General features: G+C 47.9%; 1 protein-coding gene across 3 annotated transcripts in view; it reads left to right on the forward strand.

Moving 5' to 3' along the window:
• The window catches only part of TMEM219 (transmembrane protein 219), a 150,774-nt gene that overhangs the window by 128,778 nt on the left and 787 nt on the right, over positions 1 to 21,209 (forward strand). Inside the window, exons 1-5 of one of the 3 annotated variants that reach the window (XM_050773557.1) lie at positions 11,614 to 11,669; positions 12,646 to 12,844; positions 12,944 to 13,133; positions 18,238 to 18,467; positions 20,353 to 20,521. In XM_050773557.1, the coding sequence (XP_050629514.1) occupies positions 12,680 to 12,844; positions 12,944 to 13,133; positions 18,238 to 18,467; positions 20,353 to 20,490 (723 nt within the window). In that variant the 5' untranslated portion in view covers positions 11,614 to 11,669; positions 12,646 to 12,679 and the 3' untranslated portion in view covers positions 20,491 to 20,521. Of the gene's footprint in view, positions 1 to 11,613; positions 11,670 to 12,642; positions 12,845 to 12,943; positions 13,134 to 18,237; positions 18,468 to 20,352; positions 20,523 to 21,209 lie in introns of those variants that run through there. The other 2 variants (XM_050773556.1, XM_050773558.1) reach the window with 2 other exon arrangements.

Genomic DNA, 21,209 nt, shown 5'->3' on the forward strand with positions numbered 1-21,209 from the left:
TCTTCCTTTCCAATTTGGAAGTCTTTTATTTCCTCTTGGCGAATTGCTTTGCCTAGAACTTCTAGTACTATGTTGAATAGAAGTGATGAGAGCAGGCATCCTTGTCTTGTTCCTGGTCTGAGGGGACAAGCTTTTAGTCTTTCCCTGTTGAGTATGATGTTAGCTGTGATTTATAGCCTTTATCATTTTGAGGACGTTCCTGTGTATTTCTAGTTTATTGAGAGTTTTAATCATGAAAGGGTGTTGGCCGGGCACGGTAGCTCACGCCTGTAATCCCAGCACTTTGGGAGGCCGAGGTGGGCAGATCACTTGAGGTCAGAAGTTCGAGACCAGGCTCACCAACATGGAGAAACCCCGTCTCTACTAAAATACGAAAAAATTAGCCAGGTATGGTGGCGCATCCCTATAATCCCAGCTACTCAGCAGGCTGAGGCAGAATTGCTTGAACCTGGGAGGCAGAGGTTGTGGTGAGCCGAGATCACGCCGTTGCACTCTAGCCTGGGCAACAAGAGCAAAACTCCATCTCAAAATAAATAAATAAATAAAATCATGAAAGGGCGTTCATTTTTTCAGAGCCTTTTTGCATCAATTGAGATGACCATGTGTTTTCTCCCTAGTTCATTCTATCAATGTGGTGTATTACTTTTTTTTTTTTTAAGACAGAGTCTTGCTGTGTCACCCAGGCTGGAGTGCAGTGGCTTGATCTCAGTTCACTGCAACCTCTGCCTCCCGGGTTCAAGTGATTCTCTTGCCTCAGCCTCCCAAGTAACTGGTATTATAGGCGCCCGCCATCATGCATGGCTAATTTTTGTATTTTTAGTACAGTGAGGGTTTCACCATGTTAGCCAGGCTTGTCTCGAACTCCTGACCTCAGGTAGTCTGGCTGCCTCGGCCACCCAAAGTGCTGGGATTACAGGTGTGAGCCACTGCATTCAGCCACGCTTCGCATATTTTGAAGTGCATCTATTTACTTAGCATTCATGACTTGAATAATTTCACCAAATGAATAATTTTGGGTAGTTTGAAATTCATTCTTCCAATTGTTACAGTTTGGTGTTTGTAATAAATATGTAAAGGTAAAAGAAACAGTTTTTCTGTATTCTGCCAATCATGTTTTTATATAATAAATGATCCATTTTTTTTTCCCAGGAAAAAAAAAAGAAAGTTATTGCTTAATGTTACAGAATTTATGTTTGGAGTGATGAAAAAGTTTTGAAAATAGTGGTGACAGTTGCACAAAATTGTGAATATAATTAATACATTGAACTATGCGCTTAAAAGTAGCTAAAATGGCCAGGCGCGGTGGCTCACGTCTGTAATCCCAGCGCTTTGGGAGGCCAAGGCGGGTGGACCACCTGAGGTCAGGAGTTCAAGACCAGCCTGGCCAATATGGTGAAACCCCGTCTCTACTAAAAATACAAAAAAGTAGCCAGGTATGGTGGCAGATGCCTGTAATCCCAGCTACTTGGGTGGCTGAGGCAGGAGAATCACTTGAACTCAGGAAGCAGAGGTTGCAGTGAGCCAAGATTGTACCACTGCACTCCAGCCTGGGCAACAGAGTGAGACTCTGTCTCAAAAAAACAAAAAACAAGGCCGGGCACGGTGGCTCACGCCTGTAATCCCTGCACTTTGGGAGGCCGAGGCGGGCGGATCACGAGGTCAGGAGATCGAGACCATCCTGGCTAACACGGTGAAACCCCGTCTCTACTAAAATACAAAAAATTAGCCGGGCGCGGTGGCGGGCGCCTGTAGTCCCAGCTACTCGGGAGGCTGAGGCAGGAGAATGGCGCGAACCTGGGAGGCGGAGCTTGCAGTGAGCCGAGATGGTGCCACTGCACTCCAGCCTGGGCGACAGAGTGAAGACTCCGCCTCAAAACAAACAAACAAACAAACAAAAAACAAAAAAAGCTAAAATGGCAAGTTTTATATTATATATATTGTTTACCCCCACACACACACACACACAAAATCAGGCACATACTCCTCTAACGACACTTACAGTCTATTAAGTGAATGTGGGCATTTTAAAGAAAAAAAATAACTATATGTGGTTACGGAATCAGGATAGTAGTTGTCTATGGACACGGGCAGTGGGGACTGACTAGAAAGGGGAGGGAAGGAAGTTCTTGGAGTGCTAGAAGTGTTTTATGTCTTTTTTTTTTTTGAGATGGTGTGAGCCACCACGCCCAACCCGTGTTTTATGTCTTGACTGGGGTGTTTAGATAAGCATTACATTTGTCAAAACTCAAGAAATTTTATACTTTAAGATCTGTGCATTTCACTATAGGTAAATTTTGTTTTGTTTTGTTTTGTTTTTTGAGACGGAGTCTCGCTCTGTTGCCTGGGCTAGAGTGCAGTGGTGCGATCTCGGCTCACTGCAAGCTCCGCCTCCTGGGTTCACGCCATTCTCCTGCCTCAGCCTCCCGAGTAGCTGGGACTACAGGCGCCTGCCACCACGCCTGGCTAATTTTTTGTATTTTTAGTGGAGACGGGGTTTCACCGTGTTAGCCAGGATGGTCTCGATCTCCTGACCTTGTGATCCGCCCGCCTCGGCCTCCCAAAGTGCTGGGATTACAGGCATGAGCCTCCACGCCCAGCCTATATGTAAATTTTACCTTAGTAAAAAACAAAACACGGTGGCTCATGCCTGTAATCCCAGCACTTTGGGAAGCCGAGCGGGTGGATCACTTGAAGTCAGGAGTTCAAGACCAGCCTACCAACATGGTGAAACCCTGTCTCTACTAAAAATACAAAAGAAATTAGCTGGGTGTTGGCAAGCGCCTGTAATCCCAGCTACTTGGGAGGTTGAAGCTGGAGAATCGCTTGAACCTGGGAGCCCGAGGTTGCAGTGAACTGAGAGGGACCCACTGCACTCCAGCCTAGGTGACAAAGTGAGACTCCGTCTCAAAACAAAACAAAACAAAAAATGTTAGCAGCTTCTAATCCCTTGACGGTGTATATAGACTGCAGCGATTTTCTCCAACTTCTCACTCACATGGTGTCTTATTATACAGAGGTTTTAAATTTTAAATAATTAAATTTATCAACCTTCTTCATTTATGGTTTCTATATTTGTGTGTCTTGCTTCAGAAAGTTTCTCTTATTCCAGGTAATCATATTATCCTATTTTTTAAATTCTATTTTGGAATAAGTATTTCTTATTACAGGCAATCATATTAGCCTATTTTTTTCAATATGTTTATTGTTCATTCCTGTGTGGGACATGTAGCTGGTGGGCTAGGTGGAGACCATGGACAAGTTTGCTAACATTGCTAAGTCTTGGTTTTCTCATCCATAAAATAGGGATAATAATTTGTTTTGTTATTGACATAATTCAAAAAAGTAATATTTATTTGTTTATGTATTTATTTTAGAGACAGGGTCTTACTCTGTCACCTAGGCTGGAGTGCAGTGGCAATCTTGGTTCACTGCAGCTCAAGTGATCCTCCCGCCTCAGCCTCCAGAGTGGCTGGGACTACAGGTGCATGCCCCCACGCCCAGCTAACTTAAAAATTTTTTTAGACTGGGCGTGGTGGCTCATGCCTGCAATCCCAGCACTTCAGGAGGCCGAAGTGGGTGGATTAAGAGGTCAGGAGTTCGAGACCCGCCTGGCCAAGATGGTGAAACCCCGTCTCTACTGAAAATACAAAAAATTAGCCGGGCGTGGTGGCGGGCACCTGTAGTCCCAGCTGCCTGGGAGGCTAAGGTAGGAGAATCGCTTGAACCTGGGAGGCAGAGATTGCAGTGAGCCGAGATCGTGCCATTGCACTCCAATCTGGGCGACAAGAGTGAAACTCCATCTTAAAAAAAAAAAAAAAAAAAAAAAAAAAAGCCAGGCACGGTGGCTCATGTCTGTAATCACAGCACTTTGAGAGGCCAAGGCGGGCGGATCATGAAGTCAAGAGATTGAGACCATCCTGGCTAACATGGTGAAACCCTGTCTCTACTAAAAAATACAAAAAATTAACTGGGTGTGGTGGCAGGCACCTGTAGTCCCAGCTACTTGGGAGGCTGACGCAGGAGAATGGTATGAACCCAGGAGGTGGAGCTTGCAGTGAGCAGAGATCACCTCACCACACTCCAGCCTGGGCGACAGAATGAGAATCCGTCTCAAAAAAAAAAAAATTTTTTTTTGACCAGGCACAATGTGTCACACCTGTAATCCCAGCACTTAGGGAGGCAGGAGAATCACTTGAACCCAGGAGGCAGAGGTTGCAGTGAGCCAAGATCGTGCCATTGCACTGCAGCCTGGGCGGCAAGACCAAACCTCCGTCTCAAAAACAAGACAAAACAAAACAAAACAAAAATTGCCTCACTATGTTGACTAGGTTGGTCTTGAATTCCTAGGCTCAAGTGATCCTCCCACCTCGGCTTCCCAAAGTGCTGCAATTACAGGCGTGAACCACCGTGGCCGGCTTTGTATCTGCCTGTTTCATTAAGGCTTTTCCATGGTAGGAAGTGTGGCTTCCCACAGTGCCTAACCAAGTGCCTGGCATTTAGCAAACGTTTAAATGTTTCTTGAATGAATGAACTGGTTGACAGAATGGATGAATAACATGATAAAAACCAAATTGTAAAGGGGAAAGGAAGGAGTAATTTCTTTTTTTAGAGATGGGGTCTTGCTCTATTCCCCAGACTGGTCTCGATATCCTGGGCTCAGACAATCCTCCTGCCTCAGTCTCCTGGGTGGCTGAAATTGTAGGCACTGGCCACCACGCCTGGCTCAGGAAGGAGTAATTTTATCAGTCGGTTCTACTATGAAACTAAACACAAAACTAAGGCCCAAGTAGGGTAGAGAGAACCATATTAAATACATTATTTAATATCTACATTGGGTTCTTATTCAAGGATGGGCTCCAAGAGGACTGAACTTCCACTGATTGAATGTGCATGTAAAACTTTAGGTGGATGGGTGGGCGCAGTGGTTCACGCCTGTAATCCCAGCACTTTGGGAGGCCAAGGCAGGTGGATCACTTGAGGTCAGGAGTTCGAGACCAGCCTGGCCAACATGGTGAAACCCCCGTCTCTACTAAATACAAAAATTAGCCAGGCATGTGGCATGCCCCTGTAATCCCAGCTACTCAGGAGGCTGAGGCAGGAGAATTGCTTGAACTCAGGAGTTGGAGGTTGCAGCGAGCCGAGATCGCGCCACTGCACTCCAGCCTGGGCAACAGAGTAAGACTCCATCTCAAAAAAAAGTTTAGATGGGGCCGGGCAGAGTGGCTCACACCTGTAATCCCAACACTTTGGGAGTCCGAGGCAGCTGGATGGCTTGAGCTCAGGAGTTCAAGACCAGACTGCACAACATAGTGAGACCCTGTTTCCACTAAAAATACAAAAAAAAAAAAAAAAGCTCGGCGTAGTGGTGCACACCTGTGGTCCCAGCTACTTGGGCGGATGAGGTAGGAGGATTGCTTGAGCATGTGGGGGAGGGAGGTTGCACTGAGCCAAGATTGTGCCACTGCCCTCCAGCCTGGGCAACAGAGCAAGACCCTGTCTCAAAAAAAAAAAAAGAAAAAGAAAAAAAAAAGGCCAGGCTCACCGACTTACACCTGTAATCCCAGCACTTTGGGAAGCTAAGGTGGACGGATCACTTGAGGTCAGGAGTTTGAGACCAGCCTGGACGACATGGCAAAACCCTGTCTCTACTAAAAATACAAAAAAATTAGCTGGGCCTAGTGATGCATGCCTGTAGTCCTGGCTACTAGTGAGGCTAAGGCAGGACAATTGCTTGAACCTAGAAGGCAGAGGTTACCGTGAGCTGAGATCGCGCCATTGTATTCCAGCCTGGGCAACCAGAGTGAAACTCTGCCTCCAAAAAAAGAAGAAGAAAAAAAGTTTAGGCAAACATGCACTTTTCTTGTTGCCTTTTTTTTTTGAGATGGAGTTTTGCTCTTACTGTCCAGGCTAGAGTGCAATGGCAGGATCTCAGCTTACCACAACCTCTGCCTCCTGGGTCAAGCGATTCTCCTGCCTCAGCCTCCCGAGTAGCTGGGATTACAGGCATGTGCCACCATGCCCGACTAATTTTGTATTTTTAGTAGAGACAGGGTTTCTCCATGTTGGTCAGACTAGTCTTGAACTCCCCACCTCAGGTGATCCTCCCACCTTGGCCTCCCAAAGTGCTGGGATTACAGGCACGAGCCACCGCGCCCAGCCTGAACGTGCCGGATTGTAGTTCCAGGAGGCCAGAGATCATGAATACTTTGTCCACCACTATATTCCCAGCCCACAGAATACACAGCCTGGCAGCCAACAGATGCTTATTGAATGAATGAGCCTCAACAGGGCTTTCTCATTCCCACATGCCATGCTGTGGTCAGGCTTAAATCATAACCCAACTTCTGCCACCTAATATATGTATGACCTTGGTTAAATTAAACCAGCAGTCCCCAACCTTTTTGGCACTGGAGACCAGTTTCATGGAAGACAATTTTTCCACTGGGGAAGGAATGGTTTCGGGATGATTCAAGCACATTACATTTATTGTGCACTTTATTTCTATTATTATTACATTATAATATATAATACAAATAATTATCATACATACAAAAACTCATCATAAAGTAGAATCAGTGAGATCCCTGAGCTTGTTTTCCTGCAACTAGATGGTCCCACCTGATGTTGATGGGAGTGACAGATCATCAGGCATTAGATTCTCATAAGGAGCAACCTAGATCCTTCGCATGCGCAGTTCACAATAGGATTCATGCTCCTATGATAATCTAATGCCGCTGCTGATCTGACAGAAAGCAGAGCTGAGGCAGTAATGTAGACAATGGGAGCAGCTGTAAATACAGATGAAGCTTCGATCGCCAGCCATTCACTTCCTGCTGTGCGGCTCAGTACCTAACAGGTCACGGACTGGTACTGGCCCCACAGCCCAGGGGTTGGGGACCCCGACTTAAACTAAGGCCCAGGTTTCCAAAATAACATCCACTTTGAGGGCTTGTTGAGTGGATTAAGTCATAAATGTTGGTGTAGTTGGCCGGGCATGGTGGTTCATGCCTGTAATCCCAGCACTTCCGGAGTCTGAGGCGGGTGGATCACTCGAGGTCAGGAATTTGAGACAAGCCTGGCCAACATGAAACCCCATCTCTACTAAAAATACAGAAAATTAGGCCGGGCGCAGTGGCTCATGCCTGTAATCCCAGTACTTTGGGAGGCTGAGGTGGGTGGATCATTTGAGGTCAGGAGTTTGAGATGAGCCTGGCCAACATGGTGAAACCCTGACTCTACTAATAAATACAAGAATTAGCCAGGTGATAGTGGCATGCACCTGTAATCCCAGCTACTCAGGAGGCTGAGACGGGAGAATCCCTTGAGCCTGAGAGGCAGAGGTTGAGGTGAGCTGAGATCGGGCCACTGCACTCTAGTCTGGGTGAGAGAGTGAGATCCTGTCTCAAAAAACAAAACAGAATAAAATTAGCTGGGCGTGGTGGTTGGTGCCTGTAATCCCAGCTACTCAGGAGGCTGAGGCAGGAGAATCACTTGAACCCGGTACACGGGGCTTGCAGTGAGCCGAGATTGCGCCATTGCACTTCAGCCTGGGCAACAAGAGCGGAAACTCCATCTCAAAAACAATGCAAAAGAAAAAATGTTGGTATACTGTTGGAGCATTATAATGCACAACTAATTTTGTGTCCTCTCCTGCTCCCCCACCACCACTTTACTTTCTCTATGTAAGTCGTTTGTTCTCAGGCCTCAAGGCAGTTCCTTGCTCTAACCAGTTTGCCTCTACTAGTCCATAGAATTGCTTGGTTTGGCCGAATGAGAAAATCAATTATGGTCATTTACAAGAACCATTGCCCAAATATGCCTACTTACTCCAAAGCACAAGAATCATGAGGGGCAGTTCACATTTGTTCACCTCCCATGATGTACAGGTCCTATGCTGGACACTTTCATGCCTTATCCCACAAATTAGGCTTGTCCTTAAGTAGAAGCATTGACAAAGTTTTTGCTACATGGATATTAATTTTGTGCCCAGATCATAGCATTTTTAAAAAAATTGTTGACTGAATAAACTGTTTTAGTTTTTTTTTTTTTTTTTTTTTGAGACTGAGTCTCGCTCTGTCGCCCAGGCTGGAGTGCAGTGGCCCGATCTCAGCTCACTGCAAGCTCCGCCTCCCGGGTTTACGCCATTCTCCTGCCTCAGCCTCCCGAGCAGCTGGGACTACAGGCTCCCGCCACCTCGCCCGGCTAGTTTTTTGTATTTTTTTTTTTAGTAGAGACGGGGTTTTACCATGTTAGCCAGGATGGTCTCGATCTCCTGACCTCGTGATCCACCCATCTCGGCCTCCCAAAGTGCTGGGATTACAGGCTTGAGCCACCACGCCCGGCCTTTTTTTTTTTTTTGAGATGGAGTCTCACTCTGTCTCCCAGGCTGGAGTGCAGTGGCACCATGTCCGCTCACTGCAACCTTCGCCTCCCCAGCTCAAGCAATCCTCCTGCCTCAGCCTCCGAAGTAGCTGGGACCACAGGCATGTGCCACCATGCCTGGCTAACTTTTGTATTTTGTCATATTGGCCAGGCTGGTCTTGAACTCTAGAGCTCAAGCAATCTGCCCGCCTAGGCCTCCCAAAGTGCTAGGATTACCAGTGTGAACCACCACACTGGCCTATTTTTTACTTTTTTTTTTTAAATACAAATTGCCTTACTGTTTTCCATAGCAGCTGCACTATTTTATTTTCTTTTGAGACAGAGTCTTGCTCTGTCGCCCAGGCTGGAGTGCAATGGTGCGATCTCGGCTCACTGCAACCTCTGCCTCCCAGGTTCAAGCGATTCTCCTGCCTCAGCCTCCAAAGTAGCTGGAATTACAGGCACCTGTCACTGCACCAGGCTAATTTTTGTATTTTTAGAAGAGACAGGGTTTCTCCATGTTGGCCAGGGTGGATTCGAACTTCTGACCTCAGGTGATCCGCCTGCCTCAGCTTCCCAAATGGTGGGATTACAGGCGGGAGCCACCGCGCCAGGCCAGCTGCACTATTTTATATTCCCACCAACGGTGCACAAGTATTCTGATTTCTCCACATCCTCACCAACACTTGTTATTTAGTGATTTTTGATAGCTGACATCCTAATGGGTATAAGGTGGTATCTCATTTTGGCTTTGATTTCATTTACCTAATGGTTAGTTTTGTTAAGCATTTTTTAATTTGCTTGTTGGTCATTTCTACAGTATAGTATATATTTCTTTGGAGAAACGTCTACTCAAGTCCTTTGCCCTTTTAATTGAGTTGCTTGTTTATTGTGGTTGAGTTGTAGGAGTTCTTTATATATTATAGATATTAACCCCTTATCAGATATATGATTTGCTATTTCCTCTCATTCTGTTGGTTGCCTTTTCACTGTTCTTTTTTGTTTTGTTTTGTTTTTTGGGGGGTGGGGGTTTGAGACGGAGTTTTGCTCTTTTGCCCAGGCTGGAGTAAAGTGGTGCAATCACAGCTCACTGCAACCTCCACTCTGGGGGTTCAAGTGATTCTCCTGCCTTAGCCTCCCGAGTTGCTGGGAATATAGGTGCCCGGCACCATGCCTGGCTGATTTTGTACTTTCAGCAGAGATGGGGTTTCACCATGTTGGCCAGGCTGGTCTCAAACTACTGACCTCAGGTGATCCACCTGCCTGGGCTTCCCAAAGTGCTAGGATTACAGGCTTGAGACACCATGCCCAGCCTGTTGTGTCCTTTGATGCACAGAAAATATACTTTTCTCTACTGAATGGCCACAGCACCCTTGTCAAAAATCATTTGACTAGTCAGGGCATGGTGGCTCACGCCTGTAATCCCAGCACTTTGGGAGGCTGAGGCGGGAGGACTGCTTGAGGCCAGGAGTTTGAGACATACCTGGGCAACATGGCAAACGGCAAAACCCCGTCTCTTACACACAGTGCAAAAGTTAGCTGGGCATGATGGGTGGCGTGTGACTACTGGCTGTCTCAACTACCCAGGAGGCTGAGGCAGAAGGATCTCTTGAGCCCAAGACGTCCAGGCTGCAGTGAGCTTTGATTGTGCCACTGAACTCCAGCCTGCGCGATGACGGAGCAAGGCTCTGTCTTAAAAAAAAAAAAAAAAAAGGGCCGGGCGCGGTGGCTCAAGCCTGTAATCCCAGCACTTTGGGAGGCCGAGACGGGCGGATCACGAGGTCAGGAGATCGAGACCATCCTGGCTAACACGGTGAAACCCCGTCTCTACTAAAAAATACAAAAAACTAGCCGGGCGAAGTGGCGGGCGCCTGTAGTCCCAGCTACTTGGGAGGCTGAGGCAGGAGAATGGCGTGAACCCGGGAGGCGGAGCTTGCAGTGAGCTGAGATCCGGCCACTGCACTCCAGCCTGGGCGACAGAGCATGACTCCGTCTCAAAAAAAAAAAAAAAAAAATCAGCTGGGTGCGGTGGTTCAGCACTTTGGGGGCAGAGGCGGGCAGACCACGAGATCAAGAGATCGAGACCATCCTGGCCAACATGGTGAAACCCCGTCTCTACTAAAAACACAAAAATTAACTGGGCGTGGTGGCGTGCGCCTGTAGTCCCAGCAACTCGGGAGGCTGAGGGAGGAGAAACGCCTGAACCCGTGAGGTCGAGGTTGCAGTGAGCCAAGATCGCGCCACTGCACTCCAGCCTGGCTACAGACCAAGACCCCGTCTCAAAAAAAAAAAAAAAAAAAAAAAGAAAAAAAAAAAAATCATTTGACTGTATATGCGAAGGTTTTGTGCCACAAACTTTTGTGGTTGGTGATACAAACAACATAGTCTCCGCCTTAAGGAAACCACAGTCGAATTAAATAGATTCCGTTTCAAGTAGCATCTGTCCTGTGTGCTCAGTGGGCACTGGGCCCATGTTTTCCCACATTTTGCCCCTTGAGCTTCTGATCCAACCGGTGAGATAGGTAGGATGATCCTCTTTAGCAGAGGGGTAAGCTTAGTCCCCTGAGAGCGCGGCTATGGCTTACGCGAGGGTACGGACAGTCAGGATTTGAACCCAAAGTTCCTGGCTCCATGTGTCATGCTACCTCCGGCCAGATGTTCTCACCTCTAAAACTTGGGTAGAAGTGAACCGAGATGCTCTCTACTGAGCAACTCTTCAGCTCCAGCATCCTATACATTAAGGAGTCACTAAAGGCCAGGGTCCACGAAAAAGGTGCAGACATTAAGCATGATCCGGGTGCACAGAAGAGCGGAGCCCAAAACACCACTTCCAGCTCCAGTGGACGAGTCCTACAGCGGCAGCCCTGCAGCTCCGAGCGGTTGCCGAGTCCTCACCCGGAACCCGGGCGCGGTTGGGCTGTGCTATTGGCGCGGGTGGGGGACGCACAGCCCAAAAATGCCCGCGACAAGTTTCTAGGGCAGTTCTCGCCAGTCTCTCTGGAGGGAGCCTGTGGGCTTCTGCGACATTTCTCGCACTTGCTCCCTAGCCTTCCTCCCGTTTCCACCCTTCCCGCGGAGGTTTTCCTTCCCGGTGGCCCCTTCCTCGGGTGTCCCTTTGGTACGCCCCCACCCTGGCGGGGAGCTGCGTGGCTGGCGCCCGCGTGGCCACTGCGCATGCGGACCCGTCCTTGGGGCGGCGCCGCGCGGGGAGGACGGTCGGGGACGGAAGCGCGGAGCACGGACCCCGCCCCTTCGCGGCCCCGCGCGTGACGTCGCAGGGGGCGCCGGCCTCCGCCGGGCCCGGAGTGGTAAGCGCGAGCGGCTGGCGGATCGGACGCGCGAGACCGGGAGGGGACGAGGGTGTTGCAATCGTTCGGGGCTGGGGCTTTCCGGGGAGGGGGTGCTCAGGTGCACCAGCGGCCGCGGACCCGCAGGCTCTACCCTCTCCTCCCTTTAACCCCCTTCCAGCCGGACGGGAGGCGGGGCAGGGCTGAGCATTTGTGACACCTGCATTTCCGTGGCTCCCTCCTTCTCCCCCCACCGCTGTTTATCTCTTCGCCTTCCAGAAGTTCTTTTCCATCAGGCTGTCGCACCTTGCGTGGGAAGGAGCACCCCACTTGGAAGCAGGAGACAGGGTTCAGACCTTGGCCCTACCCCTCCTATGTTAAAGTCCGCGAGCCTCAGTTTCCCCCACAGTATTTTTTGCCTCGCCTTACCCGGTTTTGAGAATCTGTACGAGAAAGAGAAAGGAAATGGACATCTGTTGAATTCTGCATGGCCAAATACCACGCAGATTGCTTCATCCACCACGTTTAATCCTTATTACTTGGTGTTCTTAGAACTCCTATTTCATGGATTCTTAAGCTCACAGAGTCAGTGAGTAACAGAAAGGGATTCAGATCTAGCCGTTTAGCTGCACAGTGGAGTTCTTCTCCAGAATCTTCCCTTGTCTGGGCTCTGGCTGGAACTATTCCTCAGCCAAACCCTCGACCCAGAACAGTGCTTCCTGTTTCTCCAGCTGAGAAGTCTCCCTTTGGGGTTCCTTCTTCCACCACGGAGTGCCCTGCTCTGCCTCCACTGAGATTACTTCAGAAATTAAATGCAGCAAATATTTATCCAGCAGTGCAGGGAGATGAACTATTGGAGTCGGGAACCTTGGATTCTTGTTCTGGCTCTGCCACTTACTGTGTGGCCTTGGAAAGTCCCTTGTCTTCTCTGAGCTTTCTTTTCTCTTTGCGTAAAAGAGGTGCTCTTGTCCCATTCTCCCTCCCTGTCCTCCAGCAGGCTCTCCCCGGAGGCTCAGCCCCCTCTGCTCCCCATGGGCAACTGCCAGGCAGGGCACAACCTGCACCTGTGTCTGGCCCACCACCCACCTCTGGTCTGTGCCACTTTGATCCTGCTGCTCCTTGGCCTCTCCGGCTTGGGCCTTGGCAGCTTCCTCCTCACCCACAGGACTGGCCTGCGCAGCCCTGACATCCCCCAGGTAAGTTCCCCACCCCCATACCTGCTCTTCCTTCCAACCTAGACAGGCTTTTGCTGCTAATCTCATCTCACCCATCTCCCACCCTTCTTTTGCTCACAGGACTGGGTCTCTTTTTTGAGATCTTTTGGCCAGCTGACCCTGTGTCCCAGGAATGGGACAGTCACAGGGAAGTGGCGAGGGTCTCACGTCATGGGCTTACTGACCACCTTGAACTTCGGAGACGGTCCAGACAGGAACAAGACCCGGATATTCCAGGCGACGGTCTTGGGTAGTCAGATGGGATTGAAAGGTGAGATCAGAGGCTGGGCTTGGTGGCTCACACCTGTAATCCCAACATTTTGGGAGGCCGAGGTAGGTGGATCATTTGAGGTCAGGAGTTCGAGACCAGCGTGGCCAACATGGTGAAACCCCGTCTCTACTAAAAATACAAAAATTGTCTCAAAAAAAAAAAAATACAAAAATTAGCCAGACATGGTGGCAGGCGCATCTAATCCCAACTACTTGGGAGGCTGAGGCAGGAGAATCGCTTGAACCCAGGAGGCTGAAGTTGCAGTGAACCAAGACTGCACCATTGCACTCCAGCCTGGGTGACAGAGCAAGACTCTGTCTCAAAAAAAAAAAAAAAAAATTAAGAATAGTACAGGCACGGTGGCTCATGCCTATAATCCCAGCACTTTGGGAGTCCGAGGAGGGCGGATCACGAGGTTAGGAGTTCGAGACCAGCCTGGCCAATATGGTGAAACCCCATCTCTACTAAAAATACAAAAATTAGCCAGACATGGTGGCAGGTGCGTCTAATCCCAACTACTTGGGAGGCTGAGGCAGGAGAATCGCTTGAACCCAGGAGGCTGAAGTTGCAGTGAACCGAGATTGCACCGTTGCACTCCAGCCTGGGTGACAGAGCGAAACTCTGTCTCAAAAAAAAAAAATTAAGAATAGTACAGGCACGGTGGCTCATGCCTATAATCCCAGCACTTTGGGAGTCCGAGGAGGGCGGATCATGAGGTTAGGAGTTTGAGACCAACCTGGCCAACATGGTGAAACCCCATTTCTTTTTTTTTTTTCTTCAAGACGGAGTGTCGCTCTGTTGCAGTGGCTGGATCTCAGCTCACTGCAAGCTCCGCCTCCCGGGTTTACGCCATTCTCCTGCCTCAGCCTCTGGAGTAGCTGGGACTACAGGCGCCCGCCACCATGCCCGGCTAGTTTTTTGTATTTTTTTAGTAGAGACGGGGTTTCACCGTGTTAGCCAGGTTGGTCTGGATCTCCTGACCTCGTGATCCGCCCGTCTAGGCCTCCCAAAGTGCTGGAATTACAGGCTTGAGCCACTGCACCCTGCCATGAAACCCCATTTCTACTAGAAATACAAAAATTAACTGGGTAGGCTGGTCACAGTGGTTCACACGGGTAATCCCAGCACTTTGGGAGGCCGAGGCGGGCAGATCACGAGGTCAGGAGTTCGAGTCCAGCCTGACCAACATGGTGAAACCCCATGTCTACTAAAAATGCAAAAATTAGCCGGACATGGTGGCACACGCCTGTAATCCCAGCTACTCAGGAGGCTGAGGCAGGAGAATCATTTGAACCCGGGAGATGGAGGTTGCAGAGAGCCGAGATCGTACCATTGCACTCCAGCCTGGGCGACAGAACAAGACTCAGTCTCAAAAAAAAATTAGCCAGGCTTGGTGGTGCGCGCCTGTAGTCCCAGCTACTCGGGAGGCTGAGCCAGGAGAATTGCTTGAACCTGGGAGGTGGAGGTTGCAGTGAACCAAGATCGTGCCACTGCACTGCAGCCTGGGAGACAGAGTGAGACTCCGTCTCAAACAAACAAACAAAAATACAAAAATTAGCCAGGTGTGGTGGCAGGCGCCTGTAGTCCCAGCTACTTGGGAGGCTAAGGCAGGAGAATCTCTTGAACCCGGAAGGCTGAGGTTGCAATAAGCAGAGATCACACCACTGCACTCTAGCCTGTGCGACAGAGACAGACTCTGTCCCACCAAAAAAAAAAAAAAAGAAAGTAAGGTGAGATCACAGAGGACTGTGGGGTCGGGCATCAGAACACTCAGGGCTGGACCCTACCTCTGACCTCACCAATGATGACCTTGGACACATCCCTGGACTTTAGTCACTTCTGTGGTTCGGGCTTTCAGTGAACATGCTGCCAACAGGGTAGGTTTTCTATGAATGCTTTCTTCCTCTGCCAGTTCTGACGTTCTTTGAGTCTATCTTTGGAGGTAGGATGAAATGGGCTAGATTTGACCTACTGTTTCCTCATCCTTTAGCTACCTCCTCTTAGAGACCCCTTTTTCCTCAGGGATATCAGAGAAGCATATTCAATTAAACCAGTGTCATAAGGGCCCGCTATGTGCTTAGCATAGTTCTGTATGCCACAAAGGATGCAGAAAAAAATTAGACAACATAAATTTCCAAAGAGCTATAGTGTTCTGGGAAAATGACAAGCGAGAGAGACAGAAAGTGAAAATGTCAGTGGATGCCATTAATCCCTGTATGACATTTGCCTTATCTAAAATATGCTGAGATAAAGAGGGATGGAAGAGGGTGGTATTTTTTGACTTCTGAGGTCCTTTACAACACTATCATTCTAAGATTCTCCTATGAATATGTATGTATCGGGGGAGTGAGTCTCTGCCTGTCCAGGTGTACATGTATGTTAACAAAAATAAGGACTGTGTCTGATATATGCAGACTTGGGACAATTCTTTCTCATTCTTTTTACTTTTAAATAGATACATAATAGTTTTATTGAGATATGATTCATACACAATACAGTTCACCCATTGGAAGTGTACAGTTAGGGCCGGACGTGGTGGCTCACGCCTGTAATCCCAGCATTTTGGGAGGCCAAGGCAGGCAGATTGCTTGAGCTCAGGAGTTTGAGACCAGCCTGGACAACATGGCAAGACTCTGTCTCTACTAAAAATACAAAAAAAAAAAAAAAAAAAAAGCCAGGCGTGGTGGCACACGCCTGTGGTCCCAGCTACTCAGAAGGCTAAGGTGGGAGGATTGTTTATCCCTGGGAGGCAGGACTTGCAGTAAGCATTCTCCCACCTCAGCCTCCTGAGTAGCTGGGATTACAGGTGCTTGCCATCATGCCCAGCTAATTTTTTTTTTTCCCTGAGACGGAGTCTCGCTCTGTCACCCAGACTGGAGGGCAGTGGTGCGATCTCAGCTCACTGCAACCTCTGCCTCCCAGTTTCAAGAGATTCTCCTGCCTCAACCTCCCAAGTAGCTGGGATTACAGGCACGTGGCACCATGCCCAGCTAATTTTTGTATTTTTTTGTAGAGATGGCATTCCACCATGTTGGCCAGGCTGGTCTTGAACTCCTGACCTTATGATCCGCCCGCCTCGGCCTCCTGAAGTGCTGGGATTACAGGCGTGAGCCACTGCGCCTGGCCAATTTTTTTATTTTTTGTAGAGATGGGGTCTCACTATGTTGCCCAGGCTAGTTTCAAACTACTGGGCTCAAGTGATCCTCCTGCCTCACCTCCCAAAGTGCTGGGATTACAGGCATGAACTACCAGGTCTGGCCTATTACCCAATTGTTTTAATTTACTTTCTCCTGATTGCTAGTAAGGTTGAACCTCTTATGGTTTATTGTCTGTTTTCATGTTGTCTGTGAATTACCTGTTTGTTTCCTTTGTTCATTTTTCTTTTAAGTTATTTGTCTTTGTCTTCTTGATTTGTGGAAGGTCTTTATTCTGGATAGTAATCCTTTTTGTCATTTAAATATAGGTATTTTCAATCAATATGTTACTTGTTTTTTTAACTTATCTTTCATTGCATTGAAGTCTTTAATTTTTATGAGGTTAGGTTTGTCACTCTTGTCCTTTATTAAGACTTTTAGGTTTTGTGTCTTTCATAGGAAGGCCTTCCTCATTTTAAAATTAGAAAATATTCTGGCCAGGCATGGTGGCTGATTGCTGTAATCCCAGCCTTTGGGAGGCTGAGGCAGGTGGATCACCTGAGGTCAGGAGTTCTAGACCGGCCTGGCCAACATGATGAAACCCCGTCTCTACTAAAAATACAAAAAATTAGCTGGGCATGGTGGTGGGTGCCTGTAATCCCAGCTACTCTCAAGGCTGAGGCAGGAGAATCACTTAAACCTAGGAGGTGGAGGTTGCAGTGAGCCAAGATCGCGCCACTGCGCTCCAGCCTGGGCAAAAACAAGAGTGAAACTCTGTCTCAAAAATAATAAAATAAAATGGCTGGGCGTGGTGGCTCATGCCTGTAATCCCAGCACTTTGGGAGGCCGAAGCGGGTGGATCATGAGGTCAGGAGATCGAGACTATCCTGGCTAACATGGTGAAACCCTGTCTCTACTAAAAAATACAAAAAATTAGCCGGGTGTGGTGGCGGGCGCCTGTAGTCCCAGCTACTCGGGAGGCTGAGGCAGGAGAATGGTGTGAACCCGGGAGGCGGAGCTTGCAGTGAGCCGAAATCGTGCCACTGCACTCCAGCCTGAGGGACAGAGCAAGACTCCGTCTCAAAAAAAATAATAATAATAATAAAATAAAATATACTGTATTTTCTTTTAATACTTAAGTTTTTTTTTAGTTTGTATAGTTCTTTAATACATCTGGACTTTATTTTATTTTATAGGATAACAGTTTGACGCTATGTTTTTTTCTACATGGAAATTTTCCCAAGGCCATTTACTGAGGCCATCCTTTCCCCACTAATTTAAAATAGGGTGAGAACCTTTCAATGGATTTTGGTACCAAGTGAGAAACTGCTTTCTTAAAAAGGATGAGCTAGTTTATGCAAACTGACATGGGCAATGTGTATCTGCCCATTTCACTGTAGCCTTGCGAGTATTGGTATGGTTGTTGTATTGATTGTAATTTAAATTAATTTAAATTACAACTTAATTTGTGTTTATATTGATACAAAGTTATTTTCATTTCTCAGTGATATAAATAATGGTATATGGAATAGTTCATTGAATAGAATCAATGCCAAAACACCTGGTATTAAAGAAAGCCTTAAAAAATAAATAGGGCCAGGCATGGTGGTTCATGCCTGGAATCCCAACATTTTAGGAGGTCAAGATAGCAGGATGACTTAAGCCCAGGAGTTTGAGTCTAGCCCGGGCAATACAGTGATACCCTGTCTCTACAAAAAAATTTTAAAATTAGCCAGGCAGGTGGCGCATGCTTGTAGTCCCACCTACTCGGGAGACTGAGGTGGGAGGATCACTTGAGCCCAGGAGGTTGAGGCTCCAGTGAGCTGGGATTGTGCCACTGCACTCCAACCTGCACGACAAAGTGAGACCCCATCTCAGAAAAATAAAGAAAGAAAGAAAAGAATAGAAGTGTGAAGACAGAGGCTCCCGTGTCACCCCTCATTTTCTTCCATCTTTTGTGCCTTTCACAGGATCTTCTGCAGGACAACTGGTCCTTATCACAGCCAGGGTGACCACAGAAAGGACTGCAGGAACCTGCCTGTATTTTAGTGCTGTTCCAGGAATCCTACCCTCCAGTCAGCCACCCATATCCTGCTCAGAGGAGGGGGCTGGAAATGCCACCCTGAGCCCTAGAATGGGTGAGGAGTGCGTTAGTGTCTGGAGCCACGAAGGCCTTGTGCTGACCAAGCTGCTGACCTCGGTAAGAGCCTCGGATGGGTCACCAGGGTTTTGTGGACTGCCTGCTGACTGCTGTATCTTGAAGGCCCCTGGAAACAATTCTACGTTGTAGAAAAAGCACAGGTTTTATAACCCTGCCTTGGGGGCTGTGTGACTTAGAACAAGTGTCTAAACATCTCTGAGTGTCAGCTTCCTCATCTGTAAAACAGAAAACATGACCCTATCTCTTAATTCCACCAAATAAGGATTAAATGAGAATGACTGTGAAGTGCCCAGCACAATGCCTAGGACATAGAGATTTGATAAGTGACAGCTATTATTGTTTACTATTGTCTTTAAAACATTCTCTCTACCTCAAAGGAGTTCAGAAGCTGTAATAAGAGGCAAATGGGCTAATTGCTATTAGAAAGATGTGAGCAAAGTGTTATGCAAACACAGAATAAGGAGCCATTAACCCTAACTTGAACATTTGTGGAGAGTGCTTCACACAGAAGGTGGCATTTACCAAAGAGCATTGTGTACAGCAGTTTATAATGCACAAAGTGCTCTTAGGGTTCATTAATTCATTTGATCTTAAAATAGCCTTTTGAGGTAGGTGTTATTATCCCATTTTGCAGATGAGGAAACAGGTTTAGAGAGAGGGAGTGAATTGCCGAAGGCCACACAACTGGTTAAGTGGCAGAGCCAGGATTGCAACCCACACCTTCCATCAGGTCAGGATGATCCTTGAAGATCCGTCTCAAAAAAAAAAAAAAAAAAGAAAAAACCCCATGAGGAACGTAACCTGGGACTTGGAATCAGAGATCTGGTTTCTAGATGTAGCACTGCTTGCACTTTTTTTTTTTTTTTTTGAGATGGAGTCTCGCTCTCTCACCCAGGCTGAAGTGCAGTGGCGCAATCTTGGCTCACCGCAAGCTCTGTCTCCCAGGTTCATGCCATTCTCCTGCCTCCTCCTTCCAAGTAGCTGGAACTACAGGCACCCACCACCACACCCAGCTAATTTTTTGTATTTTTAGTAGAGACGGGGTTTCACCATGTTAGCCAGGATGGTCTCGATCTCCTGACCTCATGATCCACCCTCCTCAGCCTTCCAAAATGCTGGGATTACAGGTGTGAGCCACCACGCCCGGCCGCTTACACATCTTTAAAATGTGGATCATAATGAAGTTTCCTATCTCTTGGAGTCATGATGGGGGTTCAGGTTGATAGCTGGGCAAGAAAGTACTTTTCAAACCATCAAGACAAATGTTCGAGCCTGGGCAACATGGCGAAACCCTCTCTCTACAAAAAATACAAAAAAAAATTAGCTGGGCATGGTGGCACATACCTGTGGTCCCGGCTACTCAGGAGGCTGAGGTGGGAAGATCACTGGAGCCCAGGAGGTGGAGGTTGCAGTGAGCCGAGATCGCACCACTGTACTCTAGCCTGGGTGACAGAGTGAGACCCTGTTTAAATAAATAAATAAATGTCAACTTATATGAAAATAACATTGGCCGGGCGCGGTGGCTCAAGCCTGTAATCCCAGCACTTTGGGAGGCCGAGACGGGTGGATCACGAGGTCAGGAGATCAAGACCATCCTGGCTAACACGGTGAAACCCCGTCTCTACTAAGAAATACAAAAAACTAGCCGGGCGAGGTGGCGGGCGCCTGTAGTCCCAGCTACTCGGGAGGCTGAGGCCGGAGAATGGCGTGAACCCGGGAGGCGGAGCTTGCAGTGAGCTGAGATCCGGCCACTGCACTCCAGCCTGGGCTACAGAGCGAGACTCCGTCTCAAAAAAAAATAATAACATTTTCCCTTTAGTTGCTCCCTAGATGTGGAGAGCCCTCTCCCTCATGGAGGCTCCCTCTATAGCCCTTGGGCTGGATTAAGATCTCCTTTTCCTCCCCTCCCTGTACCCCTCCGTAGGAGGAGCTGGCTCTGTGTGGCTCCAGGCTGCTGGTCTTGGGCTCCTTCCTGCTTCTCTTCTGTGGCCTTCTCTGCTGTGTCACTGCTATGTGCTTCCACCCGCGCCGGGAGTCCCACTGGTCTAGAACCCGGCTCTGAGGGCACTGGCCTAGTTCCGACTTGTTTCTCAGGTGAGGTTCTTTGCTCCAGTCCTGCGGGAGCAGGGAATGGGGTGGGGGTGGAGGTTGTAACTGGGGTAGAGCAGATCTTTGGACTTCTCCTCAAAGACTGCTGCTTCTGAGTCCCCGAGAACCTCTTCAACCACAGCTTTCCCTTAGGGACTGGGAACAATTTGACACCGTGAGCATTCAATATTTTTCTAATTACTTTAACTTTTTTACTATAAAATATTTAACACTTATGTAGAAAAGTCCAATACCATAAAAGGACAGCTTGGCAAATTATTATAAAGTGGATACTTATAAATACCACTGAGGAAAGGAATAGAATATTACCAGCAGTCCACAAACCCCCATGGTCCCTTCCTTCCTGACTATGCCCTCCCTCTCCCTAGAAATAACTACTGTCCTGCTTTATAATTTATTGCCAAGTATGTATTCCTAAATAATATAGTTTGGGTTTACTTATTTTTGAACCTATGTAGACAGAATCATACACATTCTTTTGTGGCTGACTTCTTTCAAGCAACATTGTGATTTTAAGACTCACCCATAACTAGTTCGCATCCAAGCATTTGGGTAACAATGGTGAGTTAAGAGGGTTCGCATTTGATGATTCGTCCTGGGTATGAACCATGTTTGTCTTGCTTTTGTCCTGAAATTCCGATACCCAGTTTTATGATGAAAATTTTGTAAAAT

Source organism: Macaca thibetana, chromosome 20, assembly GCF_024542745.1.
Source record: "Macaca thibetana thibetana isolate TM-01 chromosome 20, ASM2454274v1, whole genome shotgun sequence".
Lineage (NCBI taxonomy): Eukaryota > Metazoa > Chordata > Mammalia > Primates > Cercopithecidae > Macaca > Macaca thibetana.